Source organism: Diaphorina citri, unplaced genomic scaffold (genome assembly GCF_000475195.1).
Source record: "Diaphorina citri unplaced genomic scaffold, Diaci psyllid genome assembly version 1.1 scaffold1463, whole genome shotgun sequence".
Lineage (NCBI taxonomy): Eukaryota > Metazoa > Arthropoda > Insecta > Hemiptera > Psyllidae > Diaphorina > Diaphorina citri.
Genome location: NW_007378889.1, coordinates 69,624 through 91,767, shown reverse-complemented (window position 1 = coordinate 91,767; position 22,144 = coordinate 69,624). Strand labels below are relative to the sequence as shown.

Below are 22,144 nucleotides of genomic sequence, written 5' to 3'. Positions count from 1 at the left end.
AAGGTTTAATTATTACTTGCGGTAAGCGGTAACTAGAGGGGGATTCGAAGCGGTGTTTCCCTAGCTTCCGTGGAAATTACTCCACTGGTTTACATTTGAAGGCCATGTTTATATGGATGGAAATGCTGGAAAGTTTGTAATACTATTAGGAAAATAGGAAGTTCATGGGAGAAAGTTTAGTTCTTGTTATAGCAGCACATGGGTATGTCAAGTTCGCTCATTGATAAAATGATACATATCCTCACATGACTCACATCACTATTAAAGGATTTATTTAATTTTGACATCCTTCATAAATACTATTTTACTTAGGTTATTTTTTATGAAAATGGATACTTACGAGTTGGTTATTTATCCCGACTCGGAGTTTGGTCTATTTCATAGACATAAATAACTTATGTAAAATAATATCCTCACATCCTCGGGACTAAGAGTTTCTAGAGGTTCTGTTGTTTTAAATATCAAAAGTAGCTCGCTTGACATTTTACGTCATTTTCCCCCGCTTTCACAATATATACAATACTTGAAGTAGGTACCCTTATGTTAAGGACTTTATAGGTCAAACCAAAACATAGTTCAAAATATCTCGTATACCTATCAAATCGAATGCCCTATATAACCTATATTCCTATAATTTGATATCTGTTTGTGCCTAAAAGATATTGGGGCACTCGACAATATTCAGCTCATTTCGTGACAACATTGACAGACATTGTCCACAAAGTATTCGAAACTTTTCCACTCAAATAAAGAAAGTTCGTGAATATGTTGCTGCTGTGGCATAGTTTGAGTAGCTTCATGCATATTTCAGGCACAAGCATGGGGTCGCGCTTCGCGCTCCCTTGTTTACGGTCGCGCTGCGCGCTCCCCGGGGCTTCGCGGGGTTGTGCATGGGGTCGCGCTTCGCGCTCCCTTGGCTTCGCCCCTGACAACTAATATCGTGCCTGAATCGTGTTCCGAAGAAATAAAAACTAAAAGCGAGAGAAAATATTAAACGTAGGAAAAGTTTTGCTGGCCTTAAACCTTGTTCCCTGTGTATTTCTTATGGGGGGACTATATAGCACTCCAATAGCCTAAATCAGGGGAAGTACCCCAATAATAGAGTTCTTCCACCCTAACTTGTGGCACCCTATCACCAATTTTTTTTTTCTCAGTGCATACCTCCTAAACCACGTTCCCGGTGGATTTTCAATTCTAGAGGAAAAATTCGTTTGTCCTGAATCCCTAATTTATGCAATCTGGATTGCCGCAATGTACTGCGCTCTAATCTCTAATCCTGCGCATTGGATGTCTCAGATACCGCTCCTAGCTTGGCCTTATCGCGTTATCGCCAGTGTTATCTGTCACCAATTTTTTTTTTCTCAGTGCATACCTCCTAAACCACGTTCCCGATGGATTTTCAATTCTAGAGGAAAAATTCGTTTGTCCTAAATCCCTAATTTATGCAATCTGGAATGCCTCTATGTACTGCGCTCTAATCTCTAATCCTGCGCATTGGATGTCTCAGATACCGCTCCTAGCTTGGCCTTATCGCGTTATCGCCAGTGTTAGTCATTAGCCATAGCGGTCGCTCCTACTCCCGTGATAGCTATCAATCAATAGTTCTAGATTCTAGATCTCCAGCAGTGGATAACCTACCTTCGCGACGTGGCGGCAAATTTGCAACCGCACATTTTGTCCTGTACGTTGTCCTATCTGAATCTGAATTCATTCCGGATATTCAATTCCAACTGTAAACCATTTTCTTATCTTGGCGTTTTACTCGATAACAGAGCTACCTCGTCCTAAATATCTAAAATCTAAATTGTACATCCTGATGATTACGTAGTACTTACACTCTATGATAGAACTATCGGAACAAATAGCTCTATCTGAACCGAATGCTATTCTAACCTAAAACAAGTGACTGACTAGTCTGACTGTCACCTGATTCACCTATAAGATGTATCTGCACGACAGTGGATAACCTACCTTCGCGACGTGGCGGCAAATTTGATAACTTCGCGACGTGGCGAGATACCTGGATATCCTACCTTACGGGGCGACATATTTGATACTTAACTTTGCGACGGGGCGGTATATTTGAATCGGCGGCGGCCCTTGGAAGGTTGGTGAATTTGTGAGGAAAATTTCATCTCTTCTCGAGGTAATTTCGCTTATGTTTTGTGACGTTTTTGGGGGAACTGTGTTTGTTGTATTCGCCAGTCGTGTTTTATCAAGTTTAACCATTCCGAAACAAATTTTTGCGAACTGCAATCCGAGCCCGGAGTTGATTTGGTTTAAACGCGCCAGTAAACTTGCAGTAGCCTCTAGCAGATTGAGCTTAAAAACGGTCTATAAATTGGGGACCCAGAATCACTCTTATCGGTCAATTTGAGCGTCCAATTTGATTTTGTGACGTTTTTGGGGGAACTGTGTTTGTTGTATTCGCCAGTCATGTTTTATCAAGTATAACCATTCCGAAACAAATTTTTGCGAACTGAGCCCGGAGTTGATTTGGTTTAAACGCGCCAGTAAACTTGCAGTAGCCTCAAGCAGATTGAGCTTAAAAACGGTCTATAAATTGGGGACCGAGAATCACTCTTATCGGTCAATTTGAGCGTCCAATTTGAAGCTTGGCTCTGACCTTGGATAGTAAGTATAATGGGAGGTCTACTGATGGACAAGGAGAGGAGCTCTACAGTTCTCTCTCACCCCCCTCGTACACATAGACACAGTGAATGCACTGCATGCCACAAGATTTGGCCTGCATCCAGCGTCGGACTAATTGTCTCATAGTCTGTCCCGTAGCATACCTTGTAGTACAGAGTACAGGGTTACCCAGCGTTACCTGACGGTTTTTAAAATGATGCTACACGTTCAATTTTCCCCAATTTGAAGCTTGGCTCTGACCTTGGATAGTAAGTATAATGGGAGGTCTACTGATGGACAACGAGAGGAGGTCTACAGTTCTCTCTCACCCCCCCCTCTCGTACACATAGACACAGTGAACGCACTGCATGCCACAAGTTTTGGCCTGCATCCAGCGTCGGACTAATTGTCTCATAGTGTGTCCCGTAGCATACCTTGTAGTACAGAGTACAGGGTTACCCAGCGTTACCTGACGGTTTTTAAAATGATGCTACACGTTCAATTTTCAAGAAAAAAGAGTGATATTTATTTTAATTGAAAGATAAAAAAATGAGGTTTACAAATTAATAGTGTTTATGATTGATATTCTTCACACAAGTGTGTTCTAGTTCTAAATGAAGACTAATTTTATTGAAAATGTTAAAATGTTGAAAGAAAATCACAGATTGACTTCAGCTTTCTTAAATTTTCGCATGTTTCAATTAGTCTGTTATATTTTTTAACCAAAAATTATAACTTATAAGTGTTTAAATTTAAAGTTTTATCATTTATCACCACATCATGCTGAGTTATGTGTGGAGTATATTCAAGTTCATCATCAGCTCTCACGTGAAAGATGCTGCGGAACTTTGCGCCAATGAGGAAACTGTAAGTTTGAAAATCCCATTCACTGGATTCGTTTTTTGAGAACTCTTTTTTTTTTTGTCAAATGAATAATCTGGATTACGATTTTGGTTCCAATATTTTTGGTAAGTTGGCAAAGTGGGACATGATGGCGAGTAGGTTTGCTCAACCGCACATTTTGTCCTGTACATTGCCCCATCTGAATCTGAATTCATTCCGGATATTCAATTCCAACTGTAAACCATTTTCTTATCTTGGCGTTTTACTCGATAACAGAGCTACCTCCCACTGGATTCGTTTTTTGAGAACTCTTTTTTTTTTTCTTTTTTTTTTTTGGCAAATGAATAGGTAATCTGGATTACGATTTTGGTTCCAATATTTTTGGTAAGTTGGCAAAGTGGGACATGACTCTACAAAAGTCAATGGCGAGTAGGTTTGCTCAACCGCACATTTTGTCGTGTACATTGTCCTATCTGAATCTGAATTCATTCCGGATATTCAATTCAAACTGTAAACCATTTTCTTATCTTGGCGTTTTACTCGATAACAGAGCTACCTCGTCCTAAATATCTAAAATCTAAACTGTACATCCTGATGATTACGTAGTACGTACACTCTATTGACTCTATGATAGAACTATCTGAACAAATAGGTCTATCTGAACCGAATGCTATTCTAACCTAAAACAAGTGACTGACTAGTCTGACTGTCACCTGATTCACCTAAGATGTTAATCTGCACGACCGAATCAAGCGCAGACGCGGCACCAACTAGGCTGGCCATAAGAGGTTTGATAGAGGGAACTTTTACAACGGAGATCTTATCGTCCCGAAATCGAAGAGAGAACGAGGACGGGATGAGAGAAAGTCAGCCGTTCCGAGAACGAACCTTATCTGTTTCGGATAGAAGGATAATTAGATTGATGGGAGAGTTTATTCGAACTTATTTCACTAATGTCTCAAGGAGCGCAATGCTGTCCCGACATAAGGACAGCATTGCGCACCTTGAGACATTAGTCTCAGTACGCAAGTTTCCACCTTCATATGTGTTAACATTTTTTTTTTTTTAAAGCAATGAAGCAACTGCTACATTAGACGCATGTGTCCTGTGTCGCAGCAAGCCCATCCCGTAGTATGCCTCTCATCAGATGGGCGAGAAGATAATTTTGTCTATGCGAATTTCAGATGGAGTGTAAAGACCTGGAGGAAAAGTTCCGGAAGGCGATGGTACAGAACGCTCAGCTAGACAATGAGAAGTGTACGGCCACCTACGAGGTAGAACTCCTTAAGGACAGGTTTGAAGAGCTGGAAGAAACTCATTCCCAGCTGAGTAAGGAGCATAAGGAGAAGTGTCGAGAGTTGGATCAACTCAAGAGACTGTATAAGAAAGTGGAAGACGATTTGGCCTGGTAAGTAATATACATCATTAGGAAATACTCCTTAAGGACAGGTTTGAAGGAGGAAACACATTCCCAGCTGAGTAAGGAGCTTAAGGAGAAGTGTCGAGAGTTGGCGAATTTCAGATGGAGTGTAAAGACCTGGAGGAAAAGTTCCGGAAGGCGATGGTACAGAACGCTCAGCTAGACAATGAGAAGTGTACGGCCACCTACGAGGTAGAACTCCTTAAGGACAGGTTTGAAGAGCTGGAAGAAACTCATTCCCAGCTGAGTAAGGAGCATAAGGAGAAATGTCGAGAGTTGGATCAACTCAAGAGACTGTATAAGAAAGTGGAAGACGATTTGGCCTGGTAAGTAATATACATTAGGAAATACTCCTTAAGGACAGGTTTGAAGGAGGAAACTCATTCCGAGCTGAGTAAGGAGCATAAGGAGAAGTGTCGAGAGTTGGATCAACTCAAGAGACTGTATAAGAAAGTGGAAGACGATTTGGCCTGGTAAGTAATATACATTAGGAAATACTCCTTAAGGACAGGTTTGAAGGAAGAAACACATTCCCAGCTGAGTAAGGAGCATAAGGAGAAGTGTCGAGAGTTGGATCAACTCAAGAGACTGTATAAGAAAGTGGAAGACGATTTGGCCTGGTAAGTAATATACATTAGGAAATACTCCTTAAGGACAGGTTTGAAGGAAGAAACTCATTCCCAGCTGAGTAAGGAGCATAAGGAGAAATGTCGAGAGTTGGATCAACTCAAGAGACTGTATAAGAAAGTAGAAGACGATTTGGCCTGGTAAGTAATAATAGTAATCTTGGTAAGTCACAACTGCTAAGGTTTTTAGTGATTTTGATTTTACCCACTATTTGACAACAAGCTACCCACCTGTTCTAACTTCCCCCAGCCTGAGTATCGCCGGGAAAAGCCAGCACCACGTGATTGTCCAGATGGTCAGTGGTCACCCATCCGACTACCAACCGCGCACAATGTTTCCTAACTTTAGTGAATTCAAGTGAATAGATCAGTTGCGCTTACTTGGGTGATGTTTCAAAGTCATAGAGGAGGAAAAATGAGGACCAACGGAATTTTTCTTTTTCTTCGACTCAAATGGTATGATTGTTGATAAAATGGTAAATGATGTTAGGATATTGATCTTTTTTTTCTGAATTGAAATTCTAGTGTTCATTTTCCAAATTTTGTTTTGGAAACAGACTTGAGGAGGTTGAAGCTGACTCAAATGGTATGATTGTTGATAAAATGGTGAATGTTAGGATATTGATCTTTTTTTTCTGAATTGAAATTCTAGTGTTCATTTTCCAAATTTTGTTTTGGAAACAGACTTGAGGAGATCGGGTAGGCAATGACGTCATAATTCATGACTCCCGCTTCGTTTGTTTGTGCGCAAGCGTTTCTGCGCAGTTCGACGTGAAATGTTGAAGCTAACTCAAATGGTATGATTGCTGATAAAATGGTGAATGATGTTAGGATATTGATCTTTTTTTTTCTGAATTGAAATTCTAGTGTTCATTTTCCAAATTTTGTTTTGGAAACAGACTTGAGGAGATCGTAACTCATACATACCTGCGTCCCCCTCGGGATTAAAGGACATGATGTTTGTTTTTCGAAAGAAAAGGCGTTTATTTTGCATTTTTTGGATTTCATATTGAAGCTTTCCTCCTCACGCAATTACTACTTGCTGAAATTTTTGCACGCTATTCCTCTATTCATTTTCAGGGCATTTATTGAATCCTTACTATACTACTTAAATCTATCACTTAAGTACATATTTTACCATCCTACACATAAGTACATATTTTACCATAGGTAGAGCTACATTTTATAAACCTAAGACATATTCATATGACAGCCTTTTTGAACCTAGAGCATAGATATTTAAAATATGGCAGAAATTATTTTTTATACATCTACGTACTTTTAATTCAATTTTTAATTCAGTAATTTTAATCAACTATTTTTATTCACTTAGCGACAAATTTTTCGTCTTATCTGTAGATTATTTCTAGGGCTACAACAATCACTGACGGGAAACGAGATCAATTCAGGGCTGTATCACAATCACTGGAAAAGTAAATCTTGTGATTGTAGATAAATTCGAAAATCAAGAGGTGTAGTTGATTCTTTGTTGATGAATTAGATTTTATAATTTTTAATTCCGTAATTTTAATCAACAATTTTATTCACTTAGCGACAATTTTTTCGTCTTATCTGTAGATTATTTCTAGGGCTACAACAATCACTGACGGGAAACGAGATCAGTTCAGGGCTGTATCAATCACTGGAAAAGTAAATCTTGTGATTGTAGATAAATTCGAAAATCAAGAGGTGTAGTTGATTCTTTGTTGATGAATTAGATTTTAAGGATTTTTGCTCATATATATAACTTTTCAATTTATTTTTTAACTTGTTAAGTATTTTACTTCCAGTTCGAGAGACTCTAAAATGGACCGGGTATGGAATTGGCCCAGTCCTGAAAGTAACTTTACTCTTTGCATTTCCCGTTTTGCAATATTTTGACGTCAGAGCAACTAAAATTAAGTATTTTTAGGTGTATTTTCCTTTCCGGAAACTTTCGGAAACGGAACTGATAGACCGGGTATGGAATTGGCCCAGTCCTGAAAGTAACTATACTCTTTGCATTTCCCGTTTTGCAATATTTTGACGTCAGAGCAATTAAATTAAGTATTTTTAGGTGTATTTTCCTTTCCGGAAACTTTCGGAAACGGAACTGATTCCGATGGCGCGCCATCTTGGATTTCCTATGGTTTAGTACAGGCGCTATTTCAGTTTCCAAAAGGGAACCGGTTTCGTTTTCAAAAGTTCCCCAAAAGGACTACTTTTTCGGAGTTTCGACCTCAGATTTGGATTTTTTCACTACTTTTTACGTAGGAATTGACCATTTATTAATAATTTTAACCCATTTGCAACTCCTCCATTGTTAGGAACGGGAGTATTCAATGCTCAATGCACTATTTGTAACTCTCCGAAACTTACCGAAATCTTCGTAAATCTGACATACTTTGACACTATGGACTCTTCATTTGCCGTCATTATTAATCTCTCCCTCTTTGTTCCTCAGGTATAAAGCTCAGCTGGAAGAGAGAGACAGGCTGATAGAAGAGAACGGGCTGGTTATTGTAGGAGGCGAACAATCATCTACCAGTAGTGATAGCGGCGCAGAAGATAGCTCTCTCACTCTAACCAATAGCAAACCAGCCAAGCGCGCCCTAGTATCTGCCCAGACGGCTCAGTTACTTAACCTTAGCGGCGAAGGCTCTCTAGGTAACGTATGATAGCCTGGTAGTCAGAAGGTCGTGAGTTCGAAACTCACTCTCACCAATAGTAAATATACATAGTATGATAGCGGGAGACCCGGTTTCGATTTCCGGCAAGGTCGAAAAATTTGCAACATGCAAATGAAAATGTTCGATTCCGTGAATGACTGTTGCGGAGCCAACTTAGCCTCGCTCGTGCTCGTGACGGGAATGAGTATGTAGCTATAGAATTGAAATGTTCATAGCTTCATAGCGATCTGTGCCAGAATTGTAGCTAACCATTGGATGCATGGGTAAATAAAATGAGATATTTGAAAAATCATACAATGCTACAGTGACCATCAAAATTTGTGACATAATAACACAATTCACATTCCATGAGTTCCAATCTCGCTTTAAAAGGGGCATTAAACACTCGTAAAAGTGATGAATTCCGAAATTTTCAAACAATACCCATAACATATTTCTTTTTTGCCCACAATCTATTACCGTTCTATGTTATGGGATACTGGATTGCCGATGCCAATAAATAATCTATTTCCCTTTCACAGACGTTCGATTGAAAAATATACTGTCTCTAGCACTTTCTGGACTATAGCACGAATTTCTCGATGAAAAGCACCAGTCAACTCATCCAGAATCCTTGTCTTATAAATATAGACCCAGTTTTTAACGTATTTCCATAAAAAAAAAGGTCTCACGAGGTAAGATCGGTTGTGGAGGGAGGAAAATCAAAATGGGTGCGAAACTTCCTCTGAGCATTAGTCAAAAATTCACTACTTTTAATAAATGCGAGCTAAACATTGGATTCTTGGGTAAATAAAATGCGATATTTGAAAAATCATACAATGCTACAGTGACCATCAAAATTTGTGACATAATAAAAAAAGAATTCACATTCCATGAGTTCTAATCTCGGTTTAAAAGGAGCATTAAACACTAGTAAAAGTGATGAATTCCGAAATTTTCAAACAATACCCATAATATATTTCTTTTTTGCCCATAATCTATTACCGTTATATGTTATGGGATACTGGATTGTCGATGGCAATAAATATTCTATTTCCCTTTCACAGACGTTCGATTGAAAAAGATCGCCGACGAGCGAAACAATCTCCTGGACGAGCTAAGCCATGTCAAGTTAGATGTTGCGGGGTCCACGACTACATTGTAATAAAACCTTATTTTGTTCTGAACTCAGTGATTTTCATTTAATCAAGCTATGACAAATTATAACAAAGTTATGGGCAAATCAAATTCGTCAGGTAACGCTGGGTCACCCTGTATATCGTGTAGTATGTCCCATTATCCCATATGGGCTAGGTAATCCACTTTCCGAACTGGATAAGGAACAAGAAGAAGAAGAAGCCAGCAAACTCCTAGGAGACTACAAGTTCAAGTGGCAGAAGGCAGAACAAGATGTGTCTACACTACAAGCCACGGTCGGGCTAGGTAATCCACTTTCCGAACTGGATAAGGAACAAGAAGAAGAAGCCAGCAAACTCCTAGGAGACTACAAGTTCAAGTGGCAGAAGGCAGAACAAGATGTGTCTACAACATTTTGTTTGTGATGGTGATCAGGTGTGGAAGACAACGCTAGCCGAAACGATGTTGCGGGGTCCACGACTACATTGTAATAAAACCTTATTTTGTTCTGAACTCAGTGATTTTCATTTTAACAAGCTAGGTATGATAAATTATAACAAAGTTATGGGCAAATCAAATTCGTCAGGTAACGCTGGGTCACCCTGTATATCGTGTAGTATGTCCCATTATCCCATAGTATGTTTGTGTATTTCTCTTATTATGTTGCAGCGGTAGATTTTTATTATTATTATTATTTTCATTTTATTTTATAATGAATGTGAATCTTTGTTGAAAGTGGATAGTATTAATAAATTTAATGTTGAATGAATACGCACTGGTGTACCTGACTTTGCTGACGGGAAAAATCGCAGGTAGCATACAACTACCGTGTTTGTAGCTTAAAGCTTAAAGGTTTGATAGAGGAAACCGTAACTGCTAAGGTCTTATCCTCCCGAAGGCGAAGAGAGAAGAAAGACAGGATAGGATGAAATAGGCCCCGGACGGGAATCGGACCCGCGACTAGCAAGGCTAACAGCTTACCTCCTAGTTATCACAAGAGGCGGAGGCCCCATGCCCCCCCCCCCCCCCCCCCCCCCCCCCCACTACAAGCCACGGTAAGTTAGAATGAATTAGAAAGGTAAGTTAGAATGAGGCAGGGTAAGTTAGAGAAGAAGCCAGCAAACTCCTAGGAGACTACAAGTTCAAGTGGCAGAAGGCAGAACAAGATGTGTCTACACTACAAGCCACGGTAAGTTAGAATGAATTAGAAAGGTAAGTTAGAATGAGGCAGGGTAAGTTAGAGAAGAAGCCAGCAAACTCCTAGGAGACTACAAGTTCAAGTGGCAGAAGGCAGAACAAGACGTGTCTACACTACAAGCCACGGTGAGTTAGAATAAATTAGAAAGGAAAGTTAGAATGAGGTAGGGTAAGTTAGATCTGGATCAGGAACAAGAAGAAGCCAGCAAACTCCTAGGAGACTACAAGTTCAAGTGGCAGAAGGCAGAACAAGACGTGTCTACACTACAAGCCACGGTAAGTTAGAGCTCAAATAAAATAAAATCCCTACACAAAAAAGTAAAATCCAGCCTAGTTAGCTTGAAGAGTAGCGCGTCCGCCTTGTTAGCGCTAGGTCGCGGATTCGATTGCCGCCGGGGGCGAATTTTATCCTAAACATTTAGGGTTCGCTCTCGGGACAGCTGGCTTTCTCCTATCCGGTCCTCATCTCTTCAATTTCGGGATGATAAACACCTCTGTTTAAATTAAAAATCCCTACACTAAAAAGTAAAATCCACCTAGTTAGCTTGAAGGGTAGCGCGTCCGCCTTGTTAGCGCTAGGCCGCGGGTTCGATTGCGCCCCGGGCGTATTTTATCCTGAACATTTAAGGTTCGCTCTCGGGACAGCTGGCTTTCTCCTATCCGGTCCTCATCTCAACACCTCTGTTATTACAGTTAGCTCCCTCTATCAAACGTTTTCAGGGAAAAGAGCTAAATTTTTGATGTAGCTTCCCTTGGGGTGTGCCACCTGTTATTGGTTGATTTTGTTCCAGTGGATTTCCAACTGCGACACCTGTTTAAGATACTTTTACCTGATTTTTCTTCAACAAATAACAAATACTTTATTTTTATTTGAACTAATATGGGTATTGGTTTTGTGTATTCCAGGTGGCCAGACTTGAAAGTCAAGTGATCCGGTACAAATCCGCGGCAGAAACCTCGGAGAAAGTAGAAGATGAACTTAAAGTGGAGAGACGAAAACTACAACGAGAGGTAAGGGGTAATTAATTAGCTTGAAATTTTCAAAAAGAACTAAAACAATAAATTGCAAGGGTCATTTTTTGCACGAAAAAAAGCTCAGGTTTTATGTATGAGGTCATTTTTTGCACGAAAAAAGCTCAGGTTTTATGTATGTCACGGGAGTTTTACCCTTCATTTGGTGACAAGCTACCCGCTTCTACATTAACCTCACATAGTTAACAACGGGTTACTTTCTGGTGTTCTCGTGTTGACCCAGCACCTAAATGGGAAGTATTGTGTCTCTTCTCGCCCATCTGATGGGAGGCAGTTGGTGACAAGCTACCCGCTTCTACATTAACCTCACATAGTTAACAACGCGTTACTTTCTGGTGTTCTCGTGTTGACCTAGCACCTAAATGGGAAGTATTGTGTCTTCTCGCCCATCTGATGAGAGGCATACTACGGGATGGGCATGCTATGACACAGGCCACATGCGTCTAATGTAGCAGGTTTTACCCTCCATTTATTGACAAGCTACCCGCTTCTACATTAACCTCACATAGTTAACAACGGGTTACTTTCTGCTGTTCTCGTGTTGACCCAGCACCTAAATGGGAATTATTCTGTCTCTTCTCGCCCATCTGATGAGAGGCATACTACGGGATCGGCATGCTACGACACAGGCCACATACGTCTAGCAGTTGTTTCATTGCTACGAAATAAAAACGGCGGTGGAACACTCATCTTTTACAAAAAAAAAAAAAAAAAAAAAAAATACTTCGCTTTTATTGCAAGTTGGGAGTGGGGATAAGATAATATGTGAAAGTGCCGATGCCGATGTTAAAATGATCATAGAGGAAGTAGAGAAGTTAAAGGAAAACACGAGAGAAGAAAAAGACCAGAATAGAGAAAAGAAAGACAACGAAGAAAACATACATGACACAAAGCTTTTAGTCTGAAGGGGGGATCCACTTTCTGAAGAAACAAGCATTTTGTTTGTGATGGTGATCAGGTGTGGAAGACAACGCTAGCCGAAAAATCGCCCTCATTTTGAAAACTATTATGAAAATGTCACCATTTATGCTCACTTTCTGACTCGTCTCGTGGCACAAATGGGCTTTTCATTCTCTCTGGCAGCTGGCAGTATAACACTAAAACAGAGTACCTATTACCTATCCAATACCTACCTACCTACCTACCTATTCATTAGAATACTTTGTGTATTCTAATCATCCAATCAATTTTATACCAGTATACCATGTATTCTGTTTCCCCCTTTCATTTTCTTTCGTCTATTGACAAAATTGACATGTTGGGGGGCTTTGAATTGAAAAGTATGGCGCCAAATCGTAGATAATTTCTCAATTTAACTTTTTGAAAGACAATAGTTACAATTATTACTATCCACATATTACGAACACTACAATTTAATGATTATGATTATTACTAATACTACCACTCACCCTACGATTTGAACATAGTTATGGGCTTTATATGTAAAATTGGATATGTATATTAGAGAATGTTTTGTCTAAATTTATGGCTACATGTAGTATTTTGACATAGGTCATTCGTTTGTGTATTTGATTGTTATTGTTTGTAGTGAAATCTTCTGTAATCAATTCATACCGATACGCGATTTCTAATTGACGTAAAATACTTAATAATACATCAATTATTTTTCTATTTTTCCCGTTTTGTAAAATAGCTCTATTTAATTGGTGTTTTAACGCATAACGCATTCCTTCAAATGAGGAAAACCAATTATTGGAAGAGAAATGGGTGTGCTTGTTTTAATTGAGAATTGAGTTAATTAGAGATAGAGAACTAACTGGTTTATTTAATAATACATATTTATTACCTAATTGTTTTCAGAAAAGGAACCGTAATGGTTATAGCGTAGGTTAATCCAAAGTATTTTTCCTGTAAATTCAGTTTCCAAAGGAAATTTCCAGTGCCTATTTAATAATTAATCCAAGTACCACCATAATTATTGGAACGAGATTTCTAGTAGGTATAATGGGCAATTAGTTATTCGCCCCCATCCTTATTCGGTTTCGATTTACGGTTGCAGCTCAACCTATTATTCCGTGCGTGTATCTTAGCTTTGAGTTCCTCATAGCTGATATTAGCTGCCAGAGATCCCCGGGCCACCCTGTCCACGGTGTCAGCTATACCATTGGAACTTGACTTGCTTGCACTGCTTGTGGAACCACGTCTGTTAGGTCCCAAGTCATTGGAATCGCGTCTGTTAGATCCTAAGTTACTGGAATTGCGTCTGTTGTGTCCAAGGTCATTAGAATCATATCTCTTAAATCCTAAGTTACTGGAACTACGTCTGTGAATTCCAAGGTCATTAGAATCGCGTCTCTTATGCCTAAGGTCATTAGAATCGCGCCTTTTAGATCTTAAATCACTAGAATCGCGTCTGTTCAGTTCAAAGTCATTAGAATGGCGTCTATTAGATTCAAAGTCACTAGAATCACTTCTGTCTAGGTCACTAAGGATAATAGTATCGCTGGAGGATTCCATGAGATCGCTGATTGGGTTGTTATAGTCGTCTGATTGGGTAGTCGTGCTAATACGCATGGTGTCTTCAATAGGTACAAACCCGGAGTCCACGCTACTCGACTGGGTTGCTAGCTTTGAACTGAAAACAAAGGACACGAGAAATTAGGCAACGCCGTGATTGGTAATAATCATAATAGACTCTTGAGTGGAAGGTAACCACTAGGCGAGGTTAACGCCGGAGGCGTTTTCTACCACCTAACCCTTAGAGCTCCATTACTATGTGGTCAAAATCTCAAATAAATGAGGATAAAATTCCATGCCTCGGCTGGTATCGAACCCACGCCCTCCTGTTTACAAGGCGAGCGGCTTGACCACTACGCCACCAAGGCAATATTCTCTGAGTCTGAACTGATGAGGCATGTCAATAATATCCAATATCCTACTGTCAACTGATGAGACATGTCAATAGTATCCTAATGAGTTCTGCATCAGGTACACCCATATACTAGTCATTGAGTCAATAACAAATTATCAATAACCAATAATTATTGTCAATTGACTACTTAAAGTACTTGGTAGTCATGATACTTTGGTAATTGTGACTAAGGACTGATAATAATGATTCCGTAGTCGTGTTATGATGACTGATGATTTAAATTTAGACATAGGATTAGTGTCTGTCGCCGGTTTAGTAGAGAACGGTGTGTACAAAAGTGGAATCCAGCAAAATAGCATAATATGATCCAGCATAAATATTTTTGAGTTTCCTTATGTGAGTGCGTTACCAGTTTTCAAGTCTGTTTTGGCATATTCCTATTTTTTCAAACTACTCGTGGTTTAACACATAGAAAACTAAATTCATACGGTTTAATAGTAAAAACTAAGCAGACAGTTGATTCTCCCATACTCTATCGAAGACTCGGTATCTTTGTAAAGCTCCCTATCAACTGCACTTGCTGTTGACTGTTAACAGGTCATCTTTTACGCCTTAAGTACGATTATAACAGTCCGTCTAGCGTCTGTAGATGATTTTACAGACAAACCAAAAACATTCATAACTGGGAAGGGTATTATAAAGCAAATTTTCCGTGAGTCCCTATATGTCTGTCGATTGTTTATTAAGTTTGAGTGATAGTTGGGTTTTTTAGTGGACTAATAAAAGTGTATCTACCGTTGGATTTCTATAAAACTGATTGAAGTGCATCTACCCGTGTGGTAATTGGGACTCCAGAAACGCCCCCTTATTCGTAAGTACATGAGTATATGTACCTACTTAAGTAATTCGTGATTGTAATGTTTTTTATAATTTTTTATTTTTTTTTTTCAAATACGTATTCCGCAAATGTAATAGAAAGTCGTGTGATGTTCACACCAGATTTTTTTAAGTGTGTTTTCCTTACGATTTCTGTTATGACATTTGTAAATGAAGACTGCTGATATCTTCCAAGTCTACCGGAGACAGGGGTTGGGTGGGAGAGAATGCCTCAGGTATTAATCCCGCCCTTAAGTTGGATTAGTAGGCATTACTGTGTCCAGAATACCAATGCTTGTCACAAATGTCGTTCCCCACTCAATACACGAAGATAAATTTAAAGACTTGGACTCAAAGCACCAACCCGCAAATCAGAACCACTACATCACTGAGGTTGGAAATTTTGCAATAGTTCCTGTTTCCTATACATAATTATGTAAACTGGGAAAGTTTGTAATACTATTAGGAAAATAGGAAGTTCATGGGAGAAAGTTTAGTTCTTGTTATAGCAGCACATGGGTATGTCAAGTTTATAGGTTGGGATGGTAGAAATTGTGCTAATAAGACATACACAAAATAATTGTACATTCAAATTAATTATGAAAATGTCACCATTTATGCTCACTTTCTGACTCGTCTCGTGGCACAAATGGGCTTTTCATTCTCTCTGGCAGTATAACACTAAAACAGAGTACCTATTACCTATCTAATACCTACCTACCTACCTACCTACCTACCTACCTACCTACCTATTCAATAGAATACTTTGGGTATTCTAATCATCCAATCAATTTTATACCAGTAGGTATACCATGTATTCTGTAAACTCGTGATGTGAGAGGACTTGAGCCGTTTTCAACGTGTGGACCAAGCTTGTATTTTGTACTTTGAGGACTAAGGCCAGCCACTCACCATCAGGTAGACCTGACAGTTACGGCTGAAAAAGTCCGCCTGTCAGGTCTACCTGATAGTGAGTGGCTGGCCTAAGGACTATTAAAGCTATAGAAACAGAGTGGAGCGGAGCGGGGCAGGGCAGTCAGACGCATAAAGGATCGAGCAGGTAGACAGAAGTGACGATAGAGGGAAACGAGGACTTCACATATGTAGAACCGAAAGCAACAACCTCTTTGCAGTCTTCGCTCGAGATTTGTTTAGATTTTGGCAAAATACTCTCTTATTGCACATCTAAAACATATTGGGAATATTCCTACCCAAATTTCAGCTTTCTTTACAAAAAAAAAACCCCGAACGAACGAAAAGAGGAATTCAGCTATAAATCCCAATGGGAAATCTATCTCTACTGTCCACTGAAAATCTCGAGATTTTCAAGATCCCTATCGTTTGACAACCACTTTGCCTGCAGTGCAATGCTGATTAGATTAATAGTCATAAGGCACAATCATGGAGATTGACGCAATGTGTTCCTATTAAGATCACATACACTTGAGTTTCCTTATGTGAGTGCGTTACCAGTTTTCAAGTCTGTTTTGGCATATTCCTATTTTTTCAAACTACTCGTGGTTTAACACATTGAAAACTAAATTCATACGGTTTAATAGTAAAAACTAAGCAGACAGTTGATTCGAAAAAAAAAGCCGACAGTTGATTCTCCCATACTCTATCGAAGACTCGGTATCTTTGTAAAGCTCCCTATCAACTGCACTTGCTTTTGATTGTTAACAGGTCATCTTTTACGCCTTAAGTACGATTATAACAGTCCGTCTAGCGTCTGTAGATGATTTTACAGACAAACCAAAAAGATTCATAACTGGGAAGGGTATTAGAAAGCAAATTTTCCGTGAGTCCCTATATGTCTGTCGATTGTTTATTAAGTTTGAGTGATAGTTGGGTTTTTAGTGGACTAAAAAAAGCGTATCTACAATCTACCGTTGGATTTCTATAAAACTGATTGAAGTGCATCTACCCGTGTGGGAATTGGGACTCCAGAAACGCCCACTTATTCGTAAGTACATGAGTATGTACCTACTTAAGTAATTCGTGATTGTAATATTCTGTATATTATTCCCTCATCGGGGACTTAAGTTCGGCTCAGTAAACATGTTGAACTTGTATGGTATGGTAACTTTGACAAATTGGCGATAGAGCGGTAGCTCTGAGCTGAGTGACACCTACACACTACACATACAATGTCGTGTAATGTCGCATACAATAGTCATATACGAAGATGATTGATATTGTTTATGCCTTGTTTTCTGTAGACAAGAAAACCCGACTATTTATGTAGAAAAATAATCATAAAAACTCCAACTCGCGGTAGTAAAATGTATCATGCCTTGTTTTCTGTAGACAAGAAAACCCGACTATTTATGTAGAAAAATAATCATAAAAACTCCAATTCGCGGTAGTAAAATGTGAAATTTTGCAATCCGCGGAATTTTTTATTCCTTAGAGCAATCTCTGCCACCAAACCTGTTTTGATTGCTTCCTGGTATGATTGCTTTTTTACTTGTTTTTTTTTTTTTTTTTTTTTTTTTTTTTTTTCTTTTTTTTTTTAAGGTTTGTGTATTGATGTTAAAATAATGTTTATTTTTATATTTTTTTGCTAATGTGGTCAATTTGTTCTTCTTTTGGTTTTTCTTTTCTTTTTTAAAGCCTTTTTCCTTTCTTATGTGCAATTTTTACTTTCTCACACTGATGATGCCAGCCATGGCGAAACATGTCTGCGTGTCTAAATAAACAATAAAAACCCCTCCCCCAACTGTGAAGAGTCTAAGGTGTTCTTCTTTTCAAGATGAATCTTCACAAAGTTAATAAATATCTATCAGTATGATAATAAATAAATTTGTTTCCTGTTTCAGGCGGAAGCGAGGCTATTGGCCAAGAGGCAGGCTCGGGCCGAGGCTCGTGAGATTCGACTGAGAGAAATCGAGCGACAACAGAAGGAGGCCGAGGAAAATGCCGACCGCGCCTTCGATGTTATGTCTGGTGAGTTATTTTGTCAGCTCCCATGGTGTACTGGTCACTGCGCTCGCCTTGCATGCGGGAGACCCGGGTTCAATTCCCGGTGGTGTCAAAAAATTTGCGGTGAGTTATTTTGTCAGCTCCCATGGTGTAGTGGTCACTGCGCTCGCCTTGCATGCGGGAGACCCGGGTTCAATTCCCGGTGGTGTCGAAAAAATTTGTATCACGCAAATGATTGATTCCGTGACTGGCTAATGCGGGGCCCACTCAGCCTCGTGAGGAAAATGAGTAGCTATGACATATAAATGCGCATAGCGATCGGTGCCAGCATGTGGTAGGTAAATATTGGATGTTAGGATTATTGAAATTCCTATTTCGACTACTAATATTTTTTCTCTGTCTCTCTCATACAGATACGATGAATAGGACGGTGAAGATAGCTTCACCTCGTGCCCTCTCTCTCACTCACATGTCAAGAAGATCCTCAGAAGACTCACTGGAAGGAGGAGAGACTAGCCAAGCTTTGCGAGATATGAGGGTGAGTACTTCAATCAGAGTTGATTCCAAACTTTTTTGTCTGGCTAGGGAACGTTAAACAGAGAGTAGATTAGCGTCCAGCTGTGGGACTATAAACAGGGAGGAGAAGAGCTAACCCCAGCTGGCAGTTTTCAAAGGGTTCTCTCTGCTTTTAAAGACCAAGCACAAATCCTCACGATGGTTGACTGCGGTTCGAGACCAGCCAATTTAACATGGCTAGAGACCATGTATCACGCAAATGATTGATTCCGTGACTGGCTAATGCGGGGCCCACTCAGCCTCGTGAGGAAAATGAGTAGCTATGACATATAAATGCGTATAGCGATCGGTGCCAGCATGTGGTAGGTAAATATTGGATGTTAGGATTATTGAGATATTTGGAAAATCCTACAATGCTGCAGTGAGCACCGAAGTTGTGATATGATAACACAAAAACGGCACTAACGAATTATTATTTCAACTACTAAACCAACCTCAGTGTAGTGGACTTCGGATCTGGAGGTTGGTGGTTCGAGTCCAAGTCAAGTCATAAAATTTAGTTTAGTGTATTAAGCGGAGAACGACATCTGTGACAAGCAATTATGCTTAACACAATTGAAATTCCTATTTCGACTATTAATATTTTTTCTCTGTCTCTCTCATACAGATACGATGAACAGGACGGTGAAGATAGCTTCACCTCGTGCCCTCTCTCTCACTCACATGTCAAGAAGATCCTCAGAAGATTCACTAGAAGGAGGAGAGACTAGCCAAGCTTTGCGAGATATGAGGGTGAGTACTTCTAATATACTTTCAATCACCAGGACAACAATCAGAGTTGATTCCAAACTTTTTTGTCTGGCTAGGGGACGTTAAACAGAGAGTAGACTAGCGTCTGGCTGTAGGACTATAAACAGGGAGGAGAACAGCTAACCCTAACCAGCCCAGCTAGCTTACAGTTTTCATAGGGTTCTCTCTGCTTTTAAAGAACAAGCACAAGTCCTCACGATGGTTGACTGCGGTTCGGGACCAATTAAACATGGCTAGAGACCATGTACCCCCCCAAACCCGATGCTGGATACGCCCATGATCCTAGTAATTCCCAAAATACATCTCTCGATGGCCCTCTGGGTAAATCGCAATTTTTAGTCCGTCCTTCCTTTATTATTACAATGTAAATGCTGTTTCTTTGTGTTATTATGTTTATGTCACAACTTTGGTGCTCACTGCAGCATTGTAGGATTTTCCCAATATCTCAATAATCCTAAAATCCAATGTTTACCTACCATGCTGGCACCGGTCGCTATGCGCATTTATATGTCATAGCTACTCATTTTCCTCACGAGGCTGAGTGGGCCCCGCAACAGCCAGTCACGGAATCAATCATTTGGATGATACAAATTTCTTGACCCCGCCGGGAATCGAACCCGGGTCTCCCGCGTGCAAGGCGAGCGCAGTGACCACTACGCCATGGGAGCTGACTCCTAACTTTAGTGAATTCAAGTGAATTGTTAGGAACGGGAGCATTCAATGCTCAATGTACTATTTGTAACTCTCCGAAACTTACCGAAATCTTCGTAAATCTGACATACTTTGACACTGTGGACTCTTGCCATAGTGTCAAAGTATGCCGGGTCTCCCGCGTGCAAGGCGAGCGCAGTGACCACTACGCCATGGGAGCTGACTCCTAACTTTAGTGAATTCAGGTGAATTGTTAGGAAGGGGAGCATTCAATGCTCAATGTACTATTTGTAACTCTCCGAAATCTCCGTAAATCTGACATACTTTGACGCTATGGACTTTTCATTTGCCGTCATTATTAATCTCTCCCTCTCTGTTCCTCAGGTATAAAGCTCAGCTGGAAGAGAGAGACAGGCTGATAGAAGAGAACGGGCTGGTTATTGTAGGAGGCGAGCAATCATCTACCAGTAGTGATAGCGGGGCAGAAGATAGCTCTCTCACTCTAACCAATAGCAAACCAGCCAAACGCGCCCTAGTATCTGCGCAGACGGCACAGTTACTTAACCTTAGCGGCGAAGGCTCTCTAGGTAACGTATGATAGCCTGGTAATCAGAAGGTCGTGGGTTCGAATCTCACTCTAACCATTAGCAAACCAGCCAAGCGCGCCCTAGTATCTGCGCAGACGGCACAGTTACTTAACCTTAGCGGCGAAGGCTCTCTAGGTAACGTATGATAGCCTGGTAATCAGAAGGTCGTGGGTTCGAATCTCACTCTAACCAATAGTAAATATACATCGTATGATAGCGGGAGACCCGGTTTCGATTCCCGGCAAGGTCGAAAAATTTGCAACATGCAAATGAAAATGATCGATTCCGTGAATGACTGTTGCGGAGCCAACTTAGCCTCGTTCGTGCTCGTGACGGGAATGAGTATGTAGCTATAGAATTGAAATGTTCATAGCTTCATAGCGATCTGCCAGAATTGTAGCTAACCATTGGATGCTTGGGTAAATAAAATGAGATATTTGAAAAATCATAAAATGCTACAGTGACCATCAAAGTTTGTGACATAATAACACAATTCACATTCCATGAGTTCCAATCTCGGTTTAAAAGGGGCATTAAACACTCGTAAAAGTGATTAATTCCGAAATTTTCAAACAATACCCATAATATATTTCTTTTTTGCCCATAATCTATTACCGTTCTATGTTATGGGATACTGGATTGCCGATGCCAATAAATAATCTATTTCCCTTTCACAGACGTTCGATTGAAAAAGATCGCCGACGAGCGAAACAATCTCCTGGACGAGCTAAGCCATGTCAAGTTAGAACTGGAGGCATTACGATCCATGTCTAGTAACGGGCTAGGTAATCCACTTTCCGAACTGGATAAGGAACAAGAAGAAGAAGCCAGCAAACTCCTAGGAGACTACAAGTTCAAGTGGCAGAAGGCAGAACAAGATGTGTCTACACTACAAGCCACGGTAAGTTAGAATGAATTAGAAAGGTAAGTTAGAATGAGGCAGGGTAAGTTAGAGAAGAAGCCAGCAAACTCCTAGGAGACTACAAGTTCAAGTGGCAGAAGGCAGAACAAGATGTGTCTACACTACAAGCCACGGTAAGTTAGAATGAATTAGAAAGGTAAGTTAGAATGAGGCAGGGTAAGTTAGAGAAGAAGCCAGCAAACTCCTAGGAGACTACAAGTTCAAGTGGCAGAAGGCAGAACAAGATGTGTCTACACTACAAGCCACGGTAAGTTAGAATGAATTAGAAAGGTAAGTTAGAATGAGGCAGGGTAAGTTAGAGAAGAAGCCAGCAAACTCCTAGGAGACTACAAGTTCAAGTGGCAGAAGGCAGAACAAGATGTGTCTACACTACAAGCCACGGTAAGTTAGAATGAATTAGAAAGGTAAGTTAGAATGAGGCAGGGTAAGTTAGAGAAGAAGCCAGCAAACTCCTAGGAGACTACAAGTTCAAGTGGCAGAAGGCAGAACAAGA

At 40.1% G+C, this 22,144-nt stretch overlaps 1 protein-coding gene and 2 long non-coding RNA genes across 4 annotated transcripts in view; all 3 read left to right on the top strand.

The window, feature by feature from the left end:
• Positions 1 to 4,988: 4,988 nt before the first annotated feature.
• The window catches only part of LOC103516013 (leucine-rich repeat flightless-interacting protein 2), a 20,354-nt gene continuing 3,198 nt past the window's right edge, over positions 4,989 to 22,144 (top strand). Inside the window, 5 exon segments of the mRNA XM_026828529.1 lie at positions 4,989 to 5,220; positions 7,964 to 8,166; positions 9,236 to 9,306; positions 10,596 to 10,778; positions 11,409 to 11,513. Of these exon segments, the coding sequence (XP_026684330.1) occupies positions 4,997 to 5,220; positions 7,964 to 8,166; positions 9,236 to 9,306; positions 10,596 to 10,778; positions 11,409 to 11,513 (786 nt within the window). The 5' untranslated portion in view covers positions 4,989 to 4,996.
• Positions 5,967 to 6,920, top strand: LOC113470246. Its single transcript, XR_003393369.1, has 2 exons — positions 5,967 to 6,087; positions 6,430 to 6,920. It is a non-coding gene; the product is annotated as an uncharacterized LOC113470246 (long non-coding RNA).
• LOC113470245 lies at positions 14,765 to 19,364 on the top strand. Of its 2 annotated transcripts, none has more exons than XR_003393367.1 (3): positions 14,765 to 15,238; positions 18,063 to 18,189; positions 19,349 to 19,364. It is a non-coding gene; the product is annotated as an uncharacterized LOC113470245 (long non-coding RNA). The 2 variants fall into 2 exon arrangements; XR_003393368.1 differs by lacking the exon at positions 19,349 to 19,364 and adding an exon at positions 18,579 to 18,588.